The 17966-nt window shown below is 52.6% G+C and overlaps 2 protein-coding genes across 7 annotated transcripts in view; both read right to left on the bottom strand.

The window, feature by feature from the left end:
* The window catches only part of RPTOR (regulatory associated protein of MTOR complex 1), a 462365-nt gene that overhangs the window by 40602 nt on the left and 403797 nt on the right, over positions 1-17966 (bottom strand). For all 5 annotated transcript variants that reach the window (XR_005212782.1, XR_005212784.1, XR_005212783.1 and 2 more), the window contains 3 exons: positions 8513-8616; positions 7709-7892; positions 6039-6149 (listed from right to left, as the gene is read on the bottom strand). Coding sequence is in view for 1 of the 5 variants with exons in the window: in XM_037810022.1 (XP_037665950.1) it covers positions 6039-6149; positions 7709-7892; positions 8513-8616 (399 nt within the window). In the remaining 4 variants the exon portion in view is untranslated. The remainder of the gene's footprint in view (positions 1-6038; positions 6150-7708; positions 7893-8512; positions 8617-17966) is intronic.
* LOC119514310 (protein BRAWNIN-like) lies at positions 1834-2844 on the bottom strand. 2 transcript variants are annotated; one of them, XM_037810023.1, is made up of 2 exons: positions 2835-2844; positions 1834-2446 (listed from the first exon to the last, which is right to left on the bottom strand). In XM_037810023.1, exon 2 carries the CDS (start codon positions 2435-2437, stop codon positions 2234-2236), a length of 204 nt encoding a protein of 67 aa, XP_037665951.1. In that variant the 5' UTR covers positions 2438-2446; positions 2835-2844; the 3' UTR covers positions 1834-2233. The 2 variants fall into 2 exon arrangements, with proteins under 2 accessions (XP_037665951.1, XP_037665952.1); XM_037810024.1 differs by lacking the exon at positions 2835-2844 and adding an exon at positions 2576-2759.

Raw genomic sequence — 17966 nt, 5'->3', positions numbered from 1 at the left:
ACCCCCCCGAGGGAGGTGGGCGATGACTCATCCAGAGGCCCTCCTTCAGCAGGTCCCACCCACGGCAATGGGTTAGGGGCACACACAGCCCCAGACCACCCCAATCCATTTTAGAAACTGGAAACAGTGTGGCCAGCTGGCCTTGGGACACGTGAAGACCTGCCAGTGAGCCGCGGTGAGACCGAGCAGAACCGCGGCTCTGTGCACAGGAACGTCAGAGTCACTTATCACAGGAGAAAACCAGAAACAGTCATTTTGTTTTGAAGAATATTTGATACAAGAAAATGCTCAATGCTCATACATAATCTAAGTGAGAAAGAGCAGATCACAAGCTGTGTGTATAGGATGATCCCAGGGGTTAGGGTGGGGGCATCTATGGGTGTATGTGTGTGCATGTAGTATGGGTGAGGTCCAAGTTTCTTCTTCATGTATTTTTCATTTTCTGAATCTTTAATAATGCCTTTTTAAAAACATGTTCATAAACATGCAGATTTGATAAACTGCAGAGCAAGTACTGCGTCTGCTCCCCAAGCACATGGACAAACCCTCCCAAGGATGGGTCAGAGCAAAACAAAACACGGGCCCTTTGCAGGCAGCCGTGCAGGCTTCACTGCAGCGTTAGGAGTTGTACTCAAATAAACCTAGAGCCACTCTGCATGTGTCGCAGAAAGCAACTTATCAACTCTTTCCCAAAACTCTTTTCATAATTACAATTATATTTTAATCTGTTTTAAATTGCAAAACTAGTACTGTTCTTTCTAAAAAATTCAGACAACCCAGAATTCTATAGAGAGGAAAGCCCCCTTTCCTTCACTCCAACCCCACCTTCCAAGAAGAACCACTATGGACAGTTTGACGTGTAGCCAAGCTCTTTCCTGCACTTACAGACGGATGTCTGTCTGTGCAATGTGATCACTTTACCTGCCAGGGATCAAGGGCGTTCAGCTGTCCTCACAAAGAGCTACAACTCGTCAACTCTAACAGCTGTACAGTGCTCTACTACCTGATGTGTCACTGTTATTCATTCTCCTAATGGTCATTTGTTTGTTTTCAACCTTCTGCTATAACAAATGATGTTGCAGTGACCCTCTGGACATGTGTCATTTGTATACAGATGCCAGGGATTTTGGAGTGGGGTTGCTGGTTTCCAGGGTAACACCTATTTGTAATTCTGACGGTCACTCCAAATGGCCCCCCACAAAGGTGGTATTCTACCCACCCACCAAGAGCAGCCGACAATCGACATTTCCCCACATGGGAGGAAACCAACCCTGGGAGAGGCAAGCTCTGAAATTTGCTGAGAGCAAAATATCCTACTACTTTCATAATCAGAACAAAATTCTTTCTTCTTCTTTTTTTTAAGCACTTGACAGACCATTTCTCACATTCTTTTGTGGTCCCTAAAGCAGAGCGTGAGCTCTGGAAACCAACACAGGGAGAACAGGTGGTTCCACAAAGGGAAAGCAAACCACATCCACAGGGAGGTTCTTTTTAGTCCTGAGACCTGTAAGAAATCTGACTCTAACCAATAAAAATGTTAACAAAATCTCTCTTTACAGTCGTTTTTTGGGGCACTCAATCCCACTAACCGCGATTTCCCTGATACTGAGATGTGGCATAATTTCATCATTGGTGAATATTTTGGTTCCATATACTTATGTTTGTAACTGCTCTTTTTGAGGTATAATCTTAGTCTTAGAGCTAATTTTGGTTTACACGGGAAGCAAGCTAATAAAACAAGTTCCTAATGCATTTTATCACAAAAATGTTGTTAGATGATCAGTTAAATTAATAAAAGGCTATTCTTATGAATAGCACCTGAAAAAAGGAGGTGTATCTTTTTTTTTTTTTTTTTCATTGTCAATGTCATTTTTATTATGGTTAATTTATAATTTCCATTCACCATTATAGTCAAAGCTTACTCAGAGAAATAAACTGGAATTGTAATGGCACAAGACCTTGTAATATTCCATCTCACATAATAGTCAAGACTACCTTTCAAGCCACATTCAGGAAGCTGGTGAAATAAACTCTGGCAATTTTCAAGAAATATTAGCCAACTAATTAAATCTCATTGATCCATTATATCTACTGAGCACCTCATCCTGCAGTTAACATTGTGTTAGGTGCTTAAGGACAAGTAGTGGGACTTTCAATAAGTTAAACAAAAATACATATTTAGAATTTACAATATTATTAACAGAATTCTTAGTATAGTTGTATTTTGAGGTTTCTACTGCTGAGGAATTTGAGGTTCGCGCTGTCTCTCTTTTAGTCCCAAAAGCTCCGTTCTGAGTTCTCCAAGTTTTGGTGGAATTTCAGGTATTGTCAGGTCGGGCCGGTAGTATCTGTGCACCACTTCGGCCCCCGCGCACACGCTCAGGAGGCTGGCAGCGAACATTTTCAGGTAGGTGGACCAGGGCATGCCCGCGGGCATGGTCGCAGGCTGGACGAGGACGGAAAGCGGGCAGTGTTAGAAAGGTTCACAGCTCCCGACTAAACGCCGCCGGGGCTGGGGCGCGCCAGTTAGCGCTGGAAGCAAGGCAGGCAGCAGCGGAGGAACGAGGTCAGGAACCTGGGTTCTCTCGCGTCTCCGCGTCTCGGTTTCCCCATTTACAAACCCGGGGCGCTCAGATAAAGAACGCCCCTTCCGGGTGAGACCAGCCTTCAAACGTTTATTCGTGTGAGGCACAGGGTCCTCAGAATGTCAGACGTCTCTATCTAAACAAGTACAAGTCCGGCCCCAAATCCCCGCGTCCCTCCCGCCTCCAGAGAGAGGCACCGCAGGCTGCTCTCCCTCACCCCCCACCAACGCGCCCCGCGGGAGGCTGTACCGCGTAGCGCACTCAGGTGTATCTCTTTTGATATGAACGAAATAAAAACTGTCCTGTTTTCTCTCCTAAAGTTTAGAAAAAGGTCTCCAATTAATGTAAAAGCAAAATCACTTCAGGTCCTTGAAACTACCGAAGATTTTAGTTGCCATCAAGAGCTATAAACAAAACTGCTCGTCACGTAGCTTTATTTTCAAAACTAGAGTTTCCACCTCTAACCAAGTCACGGGGCCGGGGCCAGATGCTCTGCTCACCCTAACCCTGGACGGTCCCGGCGCCTTGCGCCAGCCTCAGGACCCAGCACGGCTGCGGCCAGACCATGGCTGACTGTTTCCGCCTCCTCTGGGTGGTGATGTGGGGTTTGTCCTCCTGGGGAACCCTCCGGCATTCCACCGGGGAGACGGAACAGAAGGTTGGAGAGGGACACAAAGGGGCTGCCACGTCTGGAAAGGGAGGGGTGGCACCGGCCTGTGCTGTGCGCGTGATGAGAGAACACAGACGCACGAGGGGGCAGCCCCGAGCAAACTCAACCTGGGCTGGTGCTCAGCAAGCTTCCGGGGAGAGTCCTCCACCGATGGGCACTTCAGGAAGCCACTCTCGCTGCAGTCAGTCTAAGTAAACTGTGTTTTGGAAAGGAAAGCAAATCCTCTGGGAAAAAATCAGGTGCATGTTAGAGCTTAAGAGAAAAGAGTTTTGGATTATCTATGCCACTGCTCCTTCCACAGTGTCAGATGACTGCGAGCAGGTAGTTTTCAAGGGCTCTAAGAAAAGCCACTAATCATCATGTCAAGAAATGACCACCGTTTATAGCCACTGCTGCTTCAGCCAGAGGTGAGGCCAGGCCACCCAGGCGTCTTCACTGCTTGACGTCACCTGCCTGAAGCACGACACTGCGCCCAGGGCCCCGGACTTGCTGCTGTCAAGGCGCCCCCCACTTAACTGTGAACCAAGGCACCACGGTTCTGAAGGACAACCCACTGTCCACCCTCCCGGGCCTCATTCTCTCCCGTCCCTGGCTTGTTGGTAGAGTGGCCACTGCCCTCTCTTGACCGGCAGGGCCGCGACGGGGAGAGCGCGCTTTCCTCATGGCCCTGCGTGGAGGGGGGCCGGCAGGCTTGTCGACAACTGCTGAACCATGTGCCTCAGTGACCTCTTGGGTGTGTTTCTTTACTGTTTTTCTTTTATGACGACAAAGGTTCTTCAGTGATTAGTGTAGAAAATGTAGAAAAGACTAAAAGTGTAAGAATAAAACAAAAATTCTGTGCCACTGTCCTCACATCACATGTGCTGTGCTTTCGGGCTGGCTTCCTCCCAGCCTTTCTTCTGTGCCCCAAGTGTGTGGCACACGCAACAACGGCCTTTCGGCACGTCCAGGTTTTTTGTCCTGCTTTTTTCCCTTTTTAAAGATTTTATCATGAGTACTTCCTCACATTAGTTTTTTAAAGCTTAATTTTTTTAACAGCTTCAAAAATATCTCATCAAATGTTTCATAATTTTTACTAGCCCTATGCCCTGCTGGCCATTTAAGTTGATACCAATTTTTACCATAATAATACATAAGTCATCCATACCTCTGATTCTCTCCTGAAGTTATCTAAGCAAAGGACTTACTGAGTTAGAGGGAATGGCTTTTTAAGCCTTTTGGCATGTATCGGTGTGCCAGTTTGGATGTATTATATCCCCCAGAAAAAGCCATGTTCTATAATGTAATCTTGTGGGGGCAGACTTGTTAGTGTTGATTAGGTTGGAACCTATTGATTGTTTCCATGGAGATGTGACTCAATCAACTGCGGGCAAGACCTCTGACTGGACAATTTCTATGGAGGTGTTACCCCACCCATTCAGGGTGGGTCTGAACTAAATCACTGAATTAAAACAGCTGTCAAACAGAAGGAACTCAGAGCAACTGAGAGTGACATTCTGGAGGAACTGTAACTTACAGAGACATTTTGAAGACGGCTGTTGAAAGCAGTTTTTCTGACACTTTGAAGGTACTAGCCCAGAGTTTCCCCCAGAAAGCTGATACAGAGACTTCTGGAGAAAGCCATTTTGAAACACAACCCAGGAGCAAGCAGACGCCAGCCACGTGCATTCTCAGCTAACAGGAGTTTTCTGGACACCATTGGCCATCCTCCAGTGAAGGTACCAATTGCTGATGCCTCACCTTGGACACTTTATGGCCTTAAGACTGTAACTTTGCAACCAAACAAACCCCCTTCATAAAAGCCAATCCATTTCTGGTGTTTTGCATAATGGCAGCATAAGCAAACCAGAGCAATTGCCAAACTGCTTCCTAGGAAAGTCAGACCATTTTAGGCACTTAGGTTCGTTTAACAAATGGAAGAGAACGCTCTCTACCCTCTTCAGCAAAGGGGCTCAGTGAACTAGAACTTTACTCCTCGCTTCAGGTGCAACAATAATCCCTTTGAGTTGTTTCTGACAGACGCTGCCTCCACCATGGGGAAGAGAAGCAGCAGGAAACGGACTCCCAGTGCCCTTCAGGGCCATCGCCTGGGCAGGCAGCTTGGTCTCAGGGATCAGCTACAGCTTTCAAGGCCCTGTTGTCCTTACGTGGGGAAAGAGGCTTTCCAAGAATGTGCTTTAGACATACAAAAAGTCTGAAAACGCATTTTCAAAAGGACTCCCTGCGGAGCCTGGTGACAGATGGGCTCCGGCCCGTCCCACAGGGAGGCTGAGGGTCCACCACCTGCACCGCAGCTCGAGCCACAATACCTGAGCTGCTGCATCGTGAGGTGATAGTGCTTGAAGACACTGGGGGACAAGCCAGAACACATCGGAACCAGCCTCAGTTGACGTGTCTTTTAGGAAGCCCAGCTAGCTTGGTTTAACGGACCCCAAAGGGCAGAACCACCCCCTCGTGGCCTTCCCAGTTAAGAAAAGATTTACCCCACAAGCTCAGAAAGGCAGGCTTTTTCCTTTTCCCTTTTTCTAGAAGACAGGAAGGTAAACGAAGCTTGGTTGTTTTGTGTTTTACTCGAATGTGTGAACACCAGTGACTGCGCCACCCATTTGGGATGACCTCAGACAGCCCAGCAGAGCTGCCCCTCGCCCGACAGGAGCTGGCCCACCAGGAGGGGTGTCGGCTCAGAAGCATGCGGGAGCAGAGGGCCCCCCTGGAGCTGTGGGTACCCGGGGTGGGGCGGAGAGTGTTGAGGTGGCCCTGGGGGGCTCAGCGCTCATGGCTACCTTCATAACAGGCCGGGCAAAGTAGCGGGCGCTCCAGTCACAGAAGCCGGTCTGCGCCGTGGCCGAGACAAAGCTCTTGTGTCCCACGGGCTCATCCGCCTCGTCCGTGGTCTTCGGGTGTGTGGAAAGGAGAAGGGGAGAAGGAAAGAGACCAGTTAGTCGCGCTCTTTCCCGGGCCCCTCTGTGCACCTGAAACGGCTCCCAGCTTGGGACGGAAGCATGGAGGACAGGGCCACCTCCAGGCTCGCCTCACGTTTTCATCCCGACGCTACAAAACCCCGACCGTCTGGCCGTCTGGGGAAGGGGCTGAGGCGGCCCCCGTCGGGAAGGGCCACCCTCCTCAGCATCCTGTCCCCTGGGGGCTGCCCAGCTGGGCCTGGCTCTGTGGTGCCCGGTTGCTCTCTGCTGGGTCAGGGCCTGGGGTGGTCCTGGCAGCTCTAGTTCCGCCACCCCCCAGGGCCCCTGCTGCCTGCTCTCAAGGCAGCCCCTCCAGGACGCAGAGCCAGCGGTTCCTGCGGGTGACTTCACGCCCACCCGAGGGAGCCCCCCCAGGATACAGCTGGGCCTCTGAATACTCAGAACCTCGAGTATGTGACAGCCTTCTTAGGGATTCCCTTTAGCTTGGTTTCCAACAAGAGGACTGCAGCGGACAGGGCTGTCGCACGTGGCCTTCAAGCAAGTGTGGCAGCTCATGAGGAGTCCCTGGCCCTCTCTCTGTGGGTGCCACAGGCTGGGTGTGCCAGGAGGGCTCTCCTCGGGCGTCAGGCGCCCGGGCCGGCAGACCCGCTCACAGGGAACAGGTGGGGGCGGTGGGGACCCTCCTGCCCAGGCTGGACGGGAGCGTGGCCTCCGCCTGTGTCTAACCCACACCCGGCGCCCGTGCTGGTTGAGGAGGGCAGGTGCACTGGAGGTGTGGGGGACGGAGCGGTGGTGAGGTCGGCTCATCCCCAAACATGGCAGCTCTTGCTCCAAAGTCAACCTTCACAGGGTGCCTTTTTTTAACCCCCGGATTCCAGAGTGAACCGTGGTAGCCCCTTCTCTGCTGAGGGACCATCGGCCCTACCGTGGGCACCAAAGCAGCCAGACACCCAGCATGTCCTGAGCGACCTTCTTCAGACCCCGTGTCCCTGACAAAGTGGCCAACAGCACAGACAGGCAGCAGAGGCCCCTGAGCTCGGCAGAACCATGTCACGTGGTTCTCCTAACCCTGGCAAACGACAGCAGAAACCCCTCTCTCCTGGAATTTGTTTTTCAGCGTGGTTAAAGGCAGAGGAACCGGGCCTCCTAATGCGGTGTGGCCGACTGTTTGCAGAACCAGCCACCAACCACCCAGGAGAAACACTTCTGCCGAGCAGCTGCCGCAAACACTGTTCACCCACGGTGGGCGCAGCCGGCTCCCTCACGTTCTCACTCCGCTGCACGGAAGCGGCCAGGGCCAGCGCTCCTGGAAGGAGGGGCTGCGGGATGGGAGGGGCCCCCTGTGCCGAGAAGGGGTGCGTCAGTGTGAGGGGAGAGGGCCGGGCGGAGGCTGGGAGCCGTGCAGCCCAGAGTTGGACCTGCAGCGGGCGAGGCGATGCCCCCACCTGGCACAGGCCCAGCCTCATGTGGAGAAGCAGAGGCAGCAGTGCGGAGCTGATCGGGGCAGCGTGTGAAACTCCTGGCCTGCTCACCTGATCAGGGCCCTTGTCGAACATCTTGCGGGTCCTGGGGAACTGGTGGGAGTGCGGTGTGTACTGCGCCCCGACAGTGCCCGTGGTGCCTGGCCGGCCTGAGGGCAGCTCGCGGCTGACTGGCTGCTTGGCCACATCGTTGGTCAGGCTGGAGCTGCTGGTGCTGGACGTGGGAGGGGAGCCTCTGCCACCGAGAGAAGAGGAGACAGCGTGTGTCTCCTGGAGCCGGCAGCTCCGGGACACCAGCACTGCCCCCCGAGCCCCCACCCCCATCCCGGGTGCCGCTGACGGACCAGAGCGCATGTGGGTTCACCTTTGTCCCCCGGCACAGAGTGTCCTCATCGCCCAGCACCCCAGCGTGACCTCCCGACACCCACTGCTGATGCCAAATTCACCACCCGTTTGGCTGCCTATCTGGTGGTTCTAGAATCGTCTTTCACTGGGAGCAGATGACACGAGAGGTGGCCAGGGCAGCACTAACTGGAGTCAAAGCCAGAGCCTGGGCAGAGGGCCGGGGCACTTGGCTGCTGTAGTCGAAGTCAGTGCGCGGCAGTGCCGCTTCCGGAGGGTCAATGCAGACCCTGAGGGGAGCCCCACCCCTGCTGGCTACCTGCTTGGGGACACAGGTCTGCCTATAAGATGCTACCGGGTGTGGGGACCCCAGGCTTGGTCAGTGTCTGCTGTTGCAGCAATGCAGACGCCGGACCCCCCAAAGTAGGAAGGAACAGGAAGGGGCGCAGGTCAGACAGCTACGGGGTGTGCGTCTGCAAGAGAGAACGTGCTGGCGCCTCGGGGGCCACTCACCCGCCGGGGTGGACGTGCAGGCCCTTGTTGGTGGGGCTGGCCGGGGCCGACTGGGTGAGGGAGGACGTGTCGAGGATGCGCTGGGGCCTGGCGTTGACGGTGGCCTGGAAGAGCAAGGGACAGGCAACGGTCGGCGAGACCAAAGGACGAGGCTAAGGGTGCTTTCAGAGAGGCTTCAGGCTGCAGAAAAGGCCGCTTGGCTGAGGAAATCTCAGGCACCAACAGGAGGCCCCACTGACATCTCCCCCCAAACAAGCCTGCAAAGGAGCGAGATTCTTCTACATTCCCAGGAATGACTGGCCTGGGAGCGGGAGCTCTAGGCTCAGCCCTCTTTGAAAAGCAGCTGTGCACCCCGGGAGCGAGCGAGCCCGTGGGGTGACGGCAGGTGGAGGGTCCTGAGGGAGCCTGCGAGCCCCGGCCCCTGCCCAAAGAGCAGCTTCCCGGAGCAAACGGGGCTTTGCTTCCTCGACCAGAGGAGAGGGCCGAGCCTTCCGCCACTTGGGCTTTTTGTCTAATCTCGAAAATTTTAGCTCTCAATTCAGAAGGACGAGTTGTGCACCCTGAGAAGTGGCATCTCCTAAAAGGGTCCACCACGCACTCTTGGGGTGAGCTCTGGGCTGGGCTCTGTGGCCCCAGCACCGCCTCGCTCTGCCCCGGGGTCCTCTAAGGGTCACGGGCAGGAGGGGCTGCATTAGGCAGGTATCCGGTCAGGTCACCACGGAGCAGGGGCAGCAGGGGCAGCCCGAGGGGGTTCACTGAAGCCACAGAGGGCCCGCAGGGCGGCCGAGGGGAACTGCAGCGGAGTCGGCTTCCTCTGTGGAGGAGCAAAAGGGCCCTCTCCAGGGGCAAGGCAGGCCCCCTCAGGCTGCAACGCGGGGACCGAGAGGGACTCGTGGAAAAGCCCCCGCCACGGAGCTGCCGCCCCCAGCCCCAGCCCCCGACTGCCCCTTCCTCGCCCGCCCTCGCAGGCCAGAGCCGTGTGGATTTGAAACACTGTCTCCAGGGGAACATGACTGAGACCCTCGGGGAAGGAGGAGGGCGGGCAGGGAGGGGCAGGTGCAGCTGCACGCCTGCCGGGGGTCCCGGCCAAGACCACCAGGACAAGCAGGACGGTGTCTGGAGAGATCAGTCCTCATGGTCAAGGCTTCGTGCTTCTTTTTTCCATTTTGGGGCAGGCTCAAAACCATTCTATCAGACTTCCTTAAACACGACACGGTGGAAGAAGGCAAAACAGCAGGGTCTGTAACCTTCCTCCTATAGACATTCGCAAGGGTTTGAAATTGTACCACAGGAAAAGACTGGCACCAGCTCGAGATCTAGCTCTCGGGTGGGAGAGGGTTTCGATTTGATTTGATTCTTTAAAGTGGGAATTTTCATAGATTTGGAAATCGGAAGTCGGCAGGATAATAAATGGTGAGGAAACAATCCTGTTCGCCTGTTGGCCGAGTTGTCCACGCAACCTGGCGGGTGGGCAGGCGGGGCTGGGGACGCGGGACGGGCAGCAGTGGCCGCACTGGTCCTTACCGCCTCCAAGAGAGCAGGACGGGCGGCGTCTTCACAGCGGCCTCTGGCCCTCGCCCAGCGGACACCCCCGGGGGAGCGTGCCGGACCCTGCTGTGAAACGTCTCCACGGAGCTCACACTCCAGCGGGCCCTGCAACGGCTCCCGATCGACGATGCTCATGTTTTTGAACCATTCGCACAATCGCAGGGAGCCTGCACCTACAGCTCGGCCACACCCGAAAATTAAAGGAAATAACCGCAGTGCTCCTACTTACTTATCTACGTTGCTGACATAACTCTTCACTTCAAAATAAAAGTGGGAAGAAAATTGAACTGTAATCTTTAAAAAGTGGTTTTTACTTTCTTAAATTACAAAAGTAATCTGTATTCTTCGTGAACTTGCTTTTCATTGGCATTTAAATGACACGGCCAGCCCCGGCCTCTCCCTCCCTCCCTCCCACACGCACCCTGCAAGGCCTGAGGGCCACGGAATCCCTTAGAAAGTCTCAAGAGAGAAAAAAATTAAACTACGAAACAATAAGCTTAATATGTGCACTCTCCTGAGTTCCAGAAAATCAGCGGGAGCTGATGGGGGAGACAGAAAACTCTCAGAGTTGGATGAAGACGTCAGCAAACCCCGCGGCCTTTCCAGCCCGCGCAGAGGACACAGAGGCCCAGGCCCGGCGGGCGGGAGCTGGGGGCTCCGGGGCCCCCCAGGGTTCCCACTGCCTGTGGCCCTGTGCACCCCAGCCCTGCACCCCCAGGGAAGGGCCGCCTGGAAACCCCCGCGGGAAGGAGACTGACCAGCACTCGCCGCCCGAGGGCCCACAGCACGGCCCCACTTCGCTGTGATTTATTCCTGCGGCACCTGCAACAAACCCGGCATTTCACCGTTTTGGGAAACCCTGACGCGGTGGGCACCCAGCCCGAGGGCCTGAGGGATTTACATGAGACCAGAGCTTTCCGCACCAGGAGCACAGGCAGCTTGCTGTCGCCTGACAATTCCTATTTGTTCCGCAAACATTTGCTCAGCGTCGGCTCTGTGCCAGGTGCCGGGGCTACCAGGGGCCCTGAGCAGACCCTCCCTGAGGAGGTGCCAGGCGGTCCTGCCCCGTCCGGCAGGTCACTGTGAGGACAGAGGGGGCTCGGGAGCTGGGGCCACAAGGTGGCTTTCCCAGTGTGCTTGGGGGTGTAGGGCCTTGGCACGTGCACTGATCGCAGGGCTGGGGTCTCTGAGGGCCCCAGACTCCCGTGACAAGCCCTGATCTGCCTCGAGGACCGTCGCCCTCTGCCCGTCCCACACGCGGCCTGCGCTGACGGGACCTCCGGGAGGGTCTGAAAGGCGTCTCCTTCCCGACGAGAGTTGAGTTGGAAGATGCTGGCGAGAGTGACGAGGGCAGGGTGGCAGAGAGCACCTTTCTCCCCTTCCCAAACTTCCCCAGGGTGGTAAATGCTGCGCTGGGAATGCTGGAGCTCAGGACAGGCATTCTGTCCATCCCACAGAAACGCAAAACCACAGCGCTTGCAGGGTGGCCGGCTGCCTGCCCCTCGGAGCCCGTGCCCAGCTCCCACCCGGGACGCAGCCAAGGGAGGGTCTCGTCGGCAGGAGCCGGGGCTGGCGCATACCCACTGCCGCCCCACCCACAGCCCCCGCTGCCCCTGCAAGTCTTCAGCCAGAACGGATGCCACCGGAATGCTAGGGCAACGCTGCTGCCCAGGAAAGGGAAAGGCTCCGCAGAGACCTGGCAGGCACCGGGCAGGGATTAGGATAACAAGGCAAGTCTCCGGCTCTGCTCTCCGGGGGCAAGTGGGATATTTCAGAAACGTTCCTGTAAATTCTGTATCACGAACTTGGATTCACATACGAGAAACTTCTTAAAAACTGGTTCCCCAAAGGGTTGTCCAGGCGTCGTTTGGGGCCAAGTGCAATGTAGAGCCCACCGGTTGCTTGGTCGCGGAGAACGCAGCCTTCTATTTATTCTATTTATTTAATGTTCTGTTTCTTTCTGTAACGACGTAAACTACTTTTCCCAGATAGATAACAGCAACTTTCCTTTTGGAACTCTAGGTCCTAGAACCACCAAGGTGGCCATCACTCATTGACTGCTAGTTACTAATAAAGCGTCAGGAGCGTCTCACCCCGATCACGTGCACCCCGGGGAGGAGCCGGCGGTGGCTGAGGTGCTGAGGGAACGAGTGGGTGCAATGGAGCCCAGAGAGGCCGGTTGTCCTGGGGGACCCAGGCACACTGCAGCGCAGCAGGGCCCTCCATGCAAGCACACGGGCGCGGACTACGAGCCGAGGCGCCCGGCTGCCAAGGGCACACCCTGGGTGCAGATGGCGAGGGGCTGCGTCCTGAGGGCCAGGGTCCAGCAGCAGGGGACCCCTAAGAGAAGTGAGCGCAATGGACAGAGAAACCTAAGAGGAACCTGCAGAGGCAACTCCAGCAGTGTCACTGCTCAGCAGACGCCGGCCTGCCGACCGGAGACGTCGAGTCACCCAGGAGGGAACACGGAGCTTGAAGATGCTCCTCTGGGTTCTTCAAACTCATTTAACTGCCATCACTCAGCTGTCAGCTTATAACTGAATCATCTTGTCCTTAATGAAGCACATTAATCTTGATTTTCCAACAGATCCGGGAGGCCCGAGGCCTGCAGCAGACAAGAGTCTGTGCTGCACTGTTTTTAGGTGAGTTCATTTATTTATGCTTATTTTCTCAAAAACATTAAAATAATCTGTGTTTGTGAACACATCTGGCCCTTTAATTCGAAAACCAGTAGCTTACAGTGTCTTGCTCAACATGACCCCAAAGCCTGGAGGCCACGAGCAGGTAAATGCAGGAGTGAGACGGGTTCCTGGGGGCTCGAAATTTTCCTTAATAAAAACTCAAAGAAAACCTCCAACTCTAAGCCATGGAATGAGGATGTAAATACATGAAATGAGGCCACAGCCCTGGAGCCAGGCTCTTCCATGTAAAGCTGGCAGCAATTTCTATATTTGAATATAATATTCTCTGGGGCAAACAATAGTAATAAAGCTGGTTTTGATTATGACAATAATTTGGCTTCAGAGTTAAATACCAAAATAGTCCCATTTCTCTGTAAAATGAAATATAATTCCCCATAGTCACTAGACAGAAAGCACGAAATTTCTTGAAATTACAATGAGGGCAAGAAAGGATTTCCTTAATGTTTACACTTCCAAATCCTTCAGCAGCAACATTTACTCTTATACACACGCAGACACACACACCCTCGCACACAGATGTGCGGGGGCTGCACCGAGAGCTCGTGCGGTGTCTGGGGGCAGCTTCTCCGGGTCAGTCTCGTGGTTCCGGCCCTGTGCACGCTGGGGGGTGCATCAGCCCAGATCGGCAGAGCAGGACCCAAAAGCCAAGTGCCATCTTTACAGGGGTTCTAGGCCTCTGCTAGAAAAGGCACATCAGGCTCTTTCCAAGTTGCTGCAACTGGACAGCACAGCGTTGGATGGGGGGAGGGATCACACGATTTCCTTAAGGTGGGGTGGGGGGGGTGGGGGGGCACGCCAGTCTCCCAGTGACAGTCCTTACGTGTCATCCCGAAGGACCCAGGGCTGCGGGGGCTGCCGATGGGAAGGACCCAGGGCTGCGGGGGCTGCCAATGGAAACTACTGCAGAGCCCGGAGAAACCGCGCGGTGCCTGACAGGGACTATGGCACACCCCAAGGCCGGGGTAGAGTGACGAACCTACAGCTGCGAAATTTCAAGATGAGGTACTGAGATTATGTTTTCAAATAATTCAGGGTGATTTCTAGTAAGGTTAAATATATAAAAGCCACTGAAAAATAAACTTAAATAGGCTTAATACTCCATCATGGCCAAAATAACCACAAAACTAAATTTAATCGGAGAAAAAGGATCAAGCCGACTTAATCCACGCTGGCTTCCCACTGCGCTCTCGGGCCCGGGGCAAAGGGGTCCCAGGGCCAGGAGGCTGTCCTGTAACCTCAAGGGACAAGGAAAAGGCCACCAGATACTTTGTGTCAAGATTTCCAGACAAAAGAATTGGTCAGACTTTACTTTCTTGAAACATAAATTTCTAAAAACATAAACCATTCAAAAGTCATACACTACTTTCAAAATTATGTAAGTGAAAATGATTATTTAAACTCCTAGACTCTGAAAGTTTAAACTAAAAGTGGAAGAGGATATTTAGGGTTTGAGGGAGCAACGGGGGGCGCTAAGAGCTCACCCACCCCGTTCCGCAACAGGGGCCGTGGCCGCCCCAGCCCCCCGCGTTCTGCAGCGTCTCGGTGCGCTGCCGGAGCCTCTCCGACCTGCTGGTTAGGTTTCGGGGGGCCGTGGCGTGAGGGTGCTTGGGAGGGCTCAGCGGCCTTGCCTCTGTGTGCTCCACCCTCTTTTCCTCTTTATCTCCTTCCCCACCTATTTTACTTCCTCCCTCTCTCGGCCAGAAGCACAGTAGGTAGCAAACATGAATTTTTGAAAAAAAGTTTTATTTTACAAGGAATCCTATGAGATGAAAAAGCAGATGACGGAACTATTTCTTGGTTCTTTATTAAACACGGAAAACTTAATTTAACCGATCTGATGGGCCGTTTCCCATGGGGCAGAACCACGTGACGGCCCCTCCCTGAGGACACAGCTGCTCCGGTGGCCTCGCAGCTGACCATGCAACACAGGACGCAATCGGGCTGCGCGGCCCGGGGAGGGCAGAGGTGAGCCGCCTGCGTCGAGGCAGGGGGGGGGCTGTGCCGGGGCAGGCAGCGCAGGGACAAAACCCACACCCGGGGGTCCCTGCCGTCCCTGGGGCCACCTCACCTGAGGTTAAAAACCTCCTGGTTTTTACTTCTGCAGCTTTCTTAGTGCCTCCTTAAAGTGAGAGGGGAGATGGATTACCACGCTGTTTTAAAACTGGGTCCATGACTAGGAAATCCGTTCCTATTACTTGTGACATGACCAGGAGCAAACAATGTAACAATCTCGATTCGTCAGGAAAAAGAAATAACTGGGCCAACCAGAAATCATGGGAAGGAAAGGGACACCGGGCAAACCCGTTATCAGCAAAAGGCGGGAGGGGGCTGCAGGGATTTAAGGCCAAACGGAGGCCAATTAGGCAGCAGCAGAGAGAGCCGCAGGGCGCCCGACCCCAGGTGTCCCCCAGACGAGCCGCACAGCTGCAGGCAAGCGGCCGACCAAGGAAAAGCCCTCCCCAGGGGTCGGGACAGCGCGAGGACTGAGAGGGCCCTGGGTGAACTCTAAACACGTGACGATATTGCCCTGTACTTTTAAAAATCTTTTCTGTAAGTCTGAAATTTTATTAAAAAGTTAAAAAATAAATGAAAATGGGAGATGGGGCAAGATGGTGGCATAGAGAGGTATGGAATTTAGTTAGTCCTCTAGAGCAACTGGTAAATAGCCAGGAACAACTAGTAAATGGTCTAGAACAACTTTGGGGGACACTCGTGACTGCACACACATCGTACACCTGCCTGGAATGGGTGGAATGGCCGAGATCACAGCAGAGAACTGTGAGTAAAGCTCCCCAAACTGCGGAGCTGGCACCCCTTCTGCACCCCCATAGTAGGCTGAGCTGAAACACTTCCCTGAGGAAAAAAGCAGCCATCTACCTGCAGCGAGGGAAAGTAACTCAACCAAGCTCCAACTGTGGTTTTAACTAACAAACCTGGACCACAGAATACATGCTCTAAACGTAGATAAATCCTGAGCAAGCAGGAAAGGAACCCTGAGGTCTCTCCCAGCAGAGAGGAGGTGGGCTGATGGGAAAAAAGTAATAAGTAAATAAAAACAGAGGCTTTTGGAGATGGCTGAGCTCAGAATATTGGAAAACAGCTGTGTCCTAAGAAAAGGGGCACAGAGAACCAGGCACCAACTCTGGCAGACCAGCAAAACTGGGGGGCTGGGGACTGGCTCTGAAAAGGGGCTTGCTTTCTTTTTTTTTTTTCTCTCACTTGAAGTAGCTCATTAGAGAAAGCCTCAGGCACTTTCAATTGTCAGTGCTGACCCAGGCAAGGGTGGAGTTAACAGAGTCAGAAACAAAAAGGAGGAATTCAAGTGGAGAAGATAACTCCCTAAATGGTGTATCATCCCTAAGTAAAGGGGGGTGGGGCCCAGCTCAAGTGGCTGCTGTCCCTCAGAGAATTCAGACCCCAGAGCCTGGGGGTGGGGGGGACCAGACAACTTAAGCTCAGCTTCTGACACCCTCGGCCCCTGGCCAGGACAGGTTCTGCTGAGAATTAAAGGGACCACACCTCTTTACATGAGTCGGGAGCTGCAGGCTGACAAGCACCATCTGCTGGGCAGGACAGGAAAAGCACGGAGTCTAGAGGCCCCACAGGAAAATCTGACAACCTTCTGGGTCTCACCCTCAGGGAAATCTGATACTGAATACAGCCTCCTCCTGAGACCTGGGCCCATCTGAGAAAATCTGATTGGGGTAATCAAGGAAACCAAATGCCTAGACAACAAAAGTACGAATCACACCAGGAAAAATGAAGATACAGCCCAGTCAAAGGAACAAACTTACATTTCAACTGAAATACAGGAATTGAAACAATTAATTATTAATCAAACAAATCTCCTAAATAAATTCAAAAATCAAATCAATGAGTTGAGGGAAGATATGGCAAATGAGATGAAGGATATAAAGAAGACATTGGGCAAACATAAGGGAGAACTCGAAAGTTTGAAAAAACAGTCGGCAGAACTTATGGGAATGAAAGGCACAATACAAGAGATGAAAAACACAATGAAGACACACGACAGCAGATTTGAAGACACAGCAGAAAAGATTCATGAACTGGAGGACAGGACATTTGAAATCGTACACACAAAAGAACAGATAGGGAAAAGAATGGAAAAATATGAGCAGCGTCTCTGGGAACTGAATGACAACATGAAGCACATGAATGTATGTGTCATGGATGTCCCAGAAGGAGAAAAGGGAAAAGGGGGCAGAAACATTAATGGAGGAAATAATCACTGAAAATTTCCCACCTGTTATGAAAGACATAAAATTACAGATCCAAGAAGTGCAGTGTACCCCAAACAGAATAGAGCCAAATAGATCCATGCCAAGATACTTAGTGATAAGATTGTCCAATGTCAAAGACAAAGAGAGAATTCTGAAAGCAGCAAGAGAAAAGCGATCCATCACATATAAGGGAAGCTGATTAGGACTATGTGCGGATTTCTCAGTAGAAACCATGGAGGCAAGAAGGCAGTGGTATGATATATTTAAGATACTGAAAGAGAAAAACTGCTAACCAAGAATTCTATATCCAGCAAAAGTGTCCTTTAAAAATGAGGGAGAGTTTAAAATATTCTCAGATGAACAGACAATGAGAGAGTTTGTGAACAAGATACCTGTTCCACAGGAAATACTAAAGGAGAGCTACAGGCAGATAGGAAAAGACAGGAGAGAGAGGTTTGGAGCACAATATTGGGTGATGGTAGCACAATAATGTAAGTACACTGAACAAAGATGACTGTGAGTACGACTGAAAGAAGGTTAAGGGCATGTAGGACACCAGCAGAAAGAATACAAAGACTGGGACTGTATGACTTAGTGAAACCTAGAGTGGTCAAGGATTGTGATTAAATGTCCCAGTATGTCTTTACATGAGGGAGAACAAATGAATGTCAACTTTGTAAGGTGTTAAAAATGGGGTGGTATTGGGGAAAAATACAATCAATGCAAACTAGAGTCTATAGTTAACAGTAACATTGTAATATGCTCCCAATAATTGCAACAAAGGCAATATACCAAAGCTAAATGTCTATAAGAGGGGGATATAAGGACAGGGTTGGGATTCTTGGTGTTGGTGTTGGTGTCTGATTTTTTATGTATTGTATTTTAACTTTATGTTTTCTTTTGTGGCTTTTTAGTTGTCATTTTTTTTTCCTTTTTATTACTTTTTTCACCTCTTCCTCTTTC

This window comes from Choloepus didactylus, chromosome 18, assembly GCF_015220235.1.
Source record: "Choloepus didactylus isolate mChoDid1 chromosome 18, mChoDid1.pri, whole genome shotgun sequence".
NCBI lineage: Eukaryota > Metazoa > Chordata > Mammalia > Pilosa > Megalonychidae > Choloepus > Choloepus didactylus.
The sequence above is the reverse complement of the archived record's forward strand: the minus strand, read 5'-3'. Positions and strand labels throughout refer to the sequence as shown.

Excerpts from the sequence above, each read along its gene's own strand:
- LOC119514310 (XM_037810023.1), bottom strand. The coding sequence starts at position 2,437 with ATGCCCGCGGGCATGCCCTGGTCCACCTACCTGAAAATGTTCGCTGCC.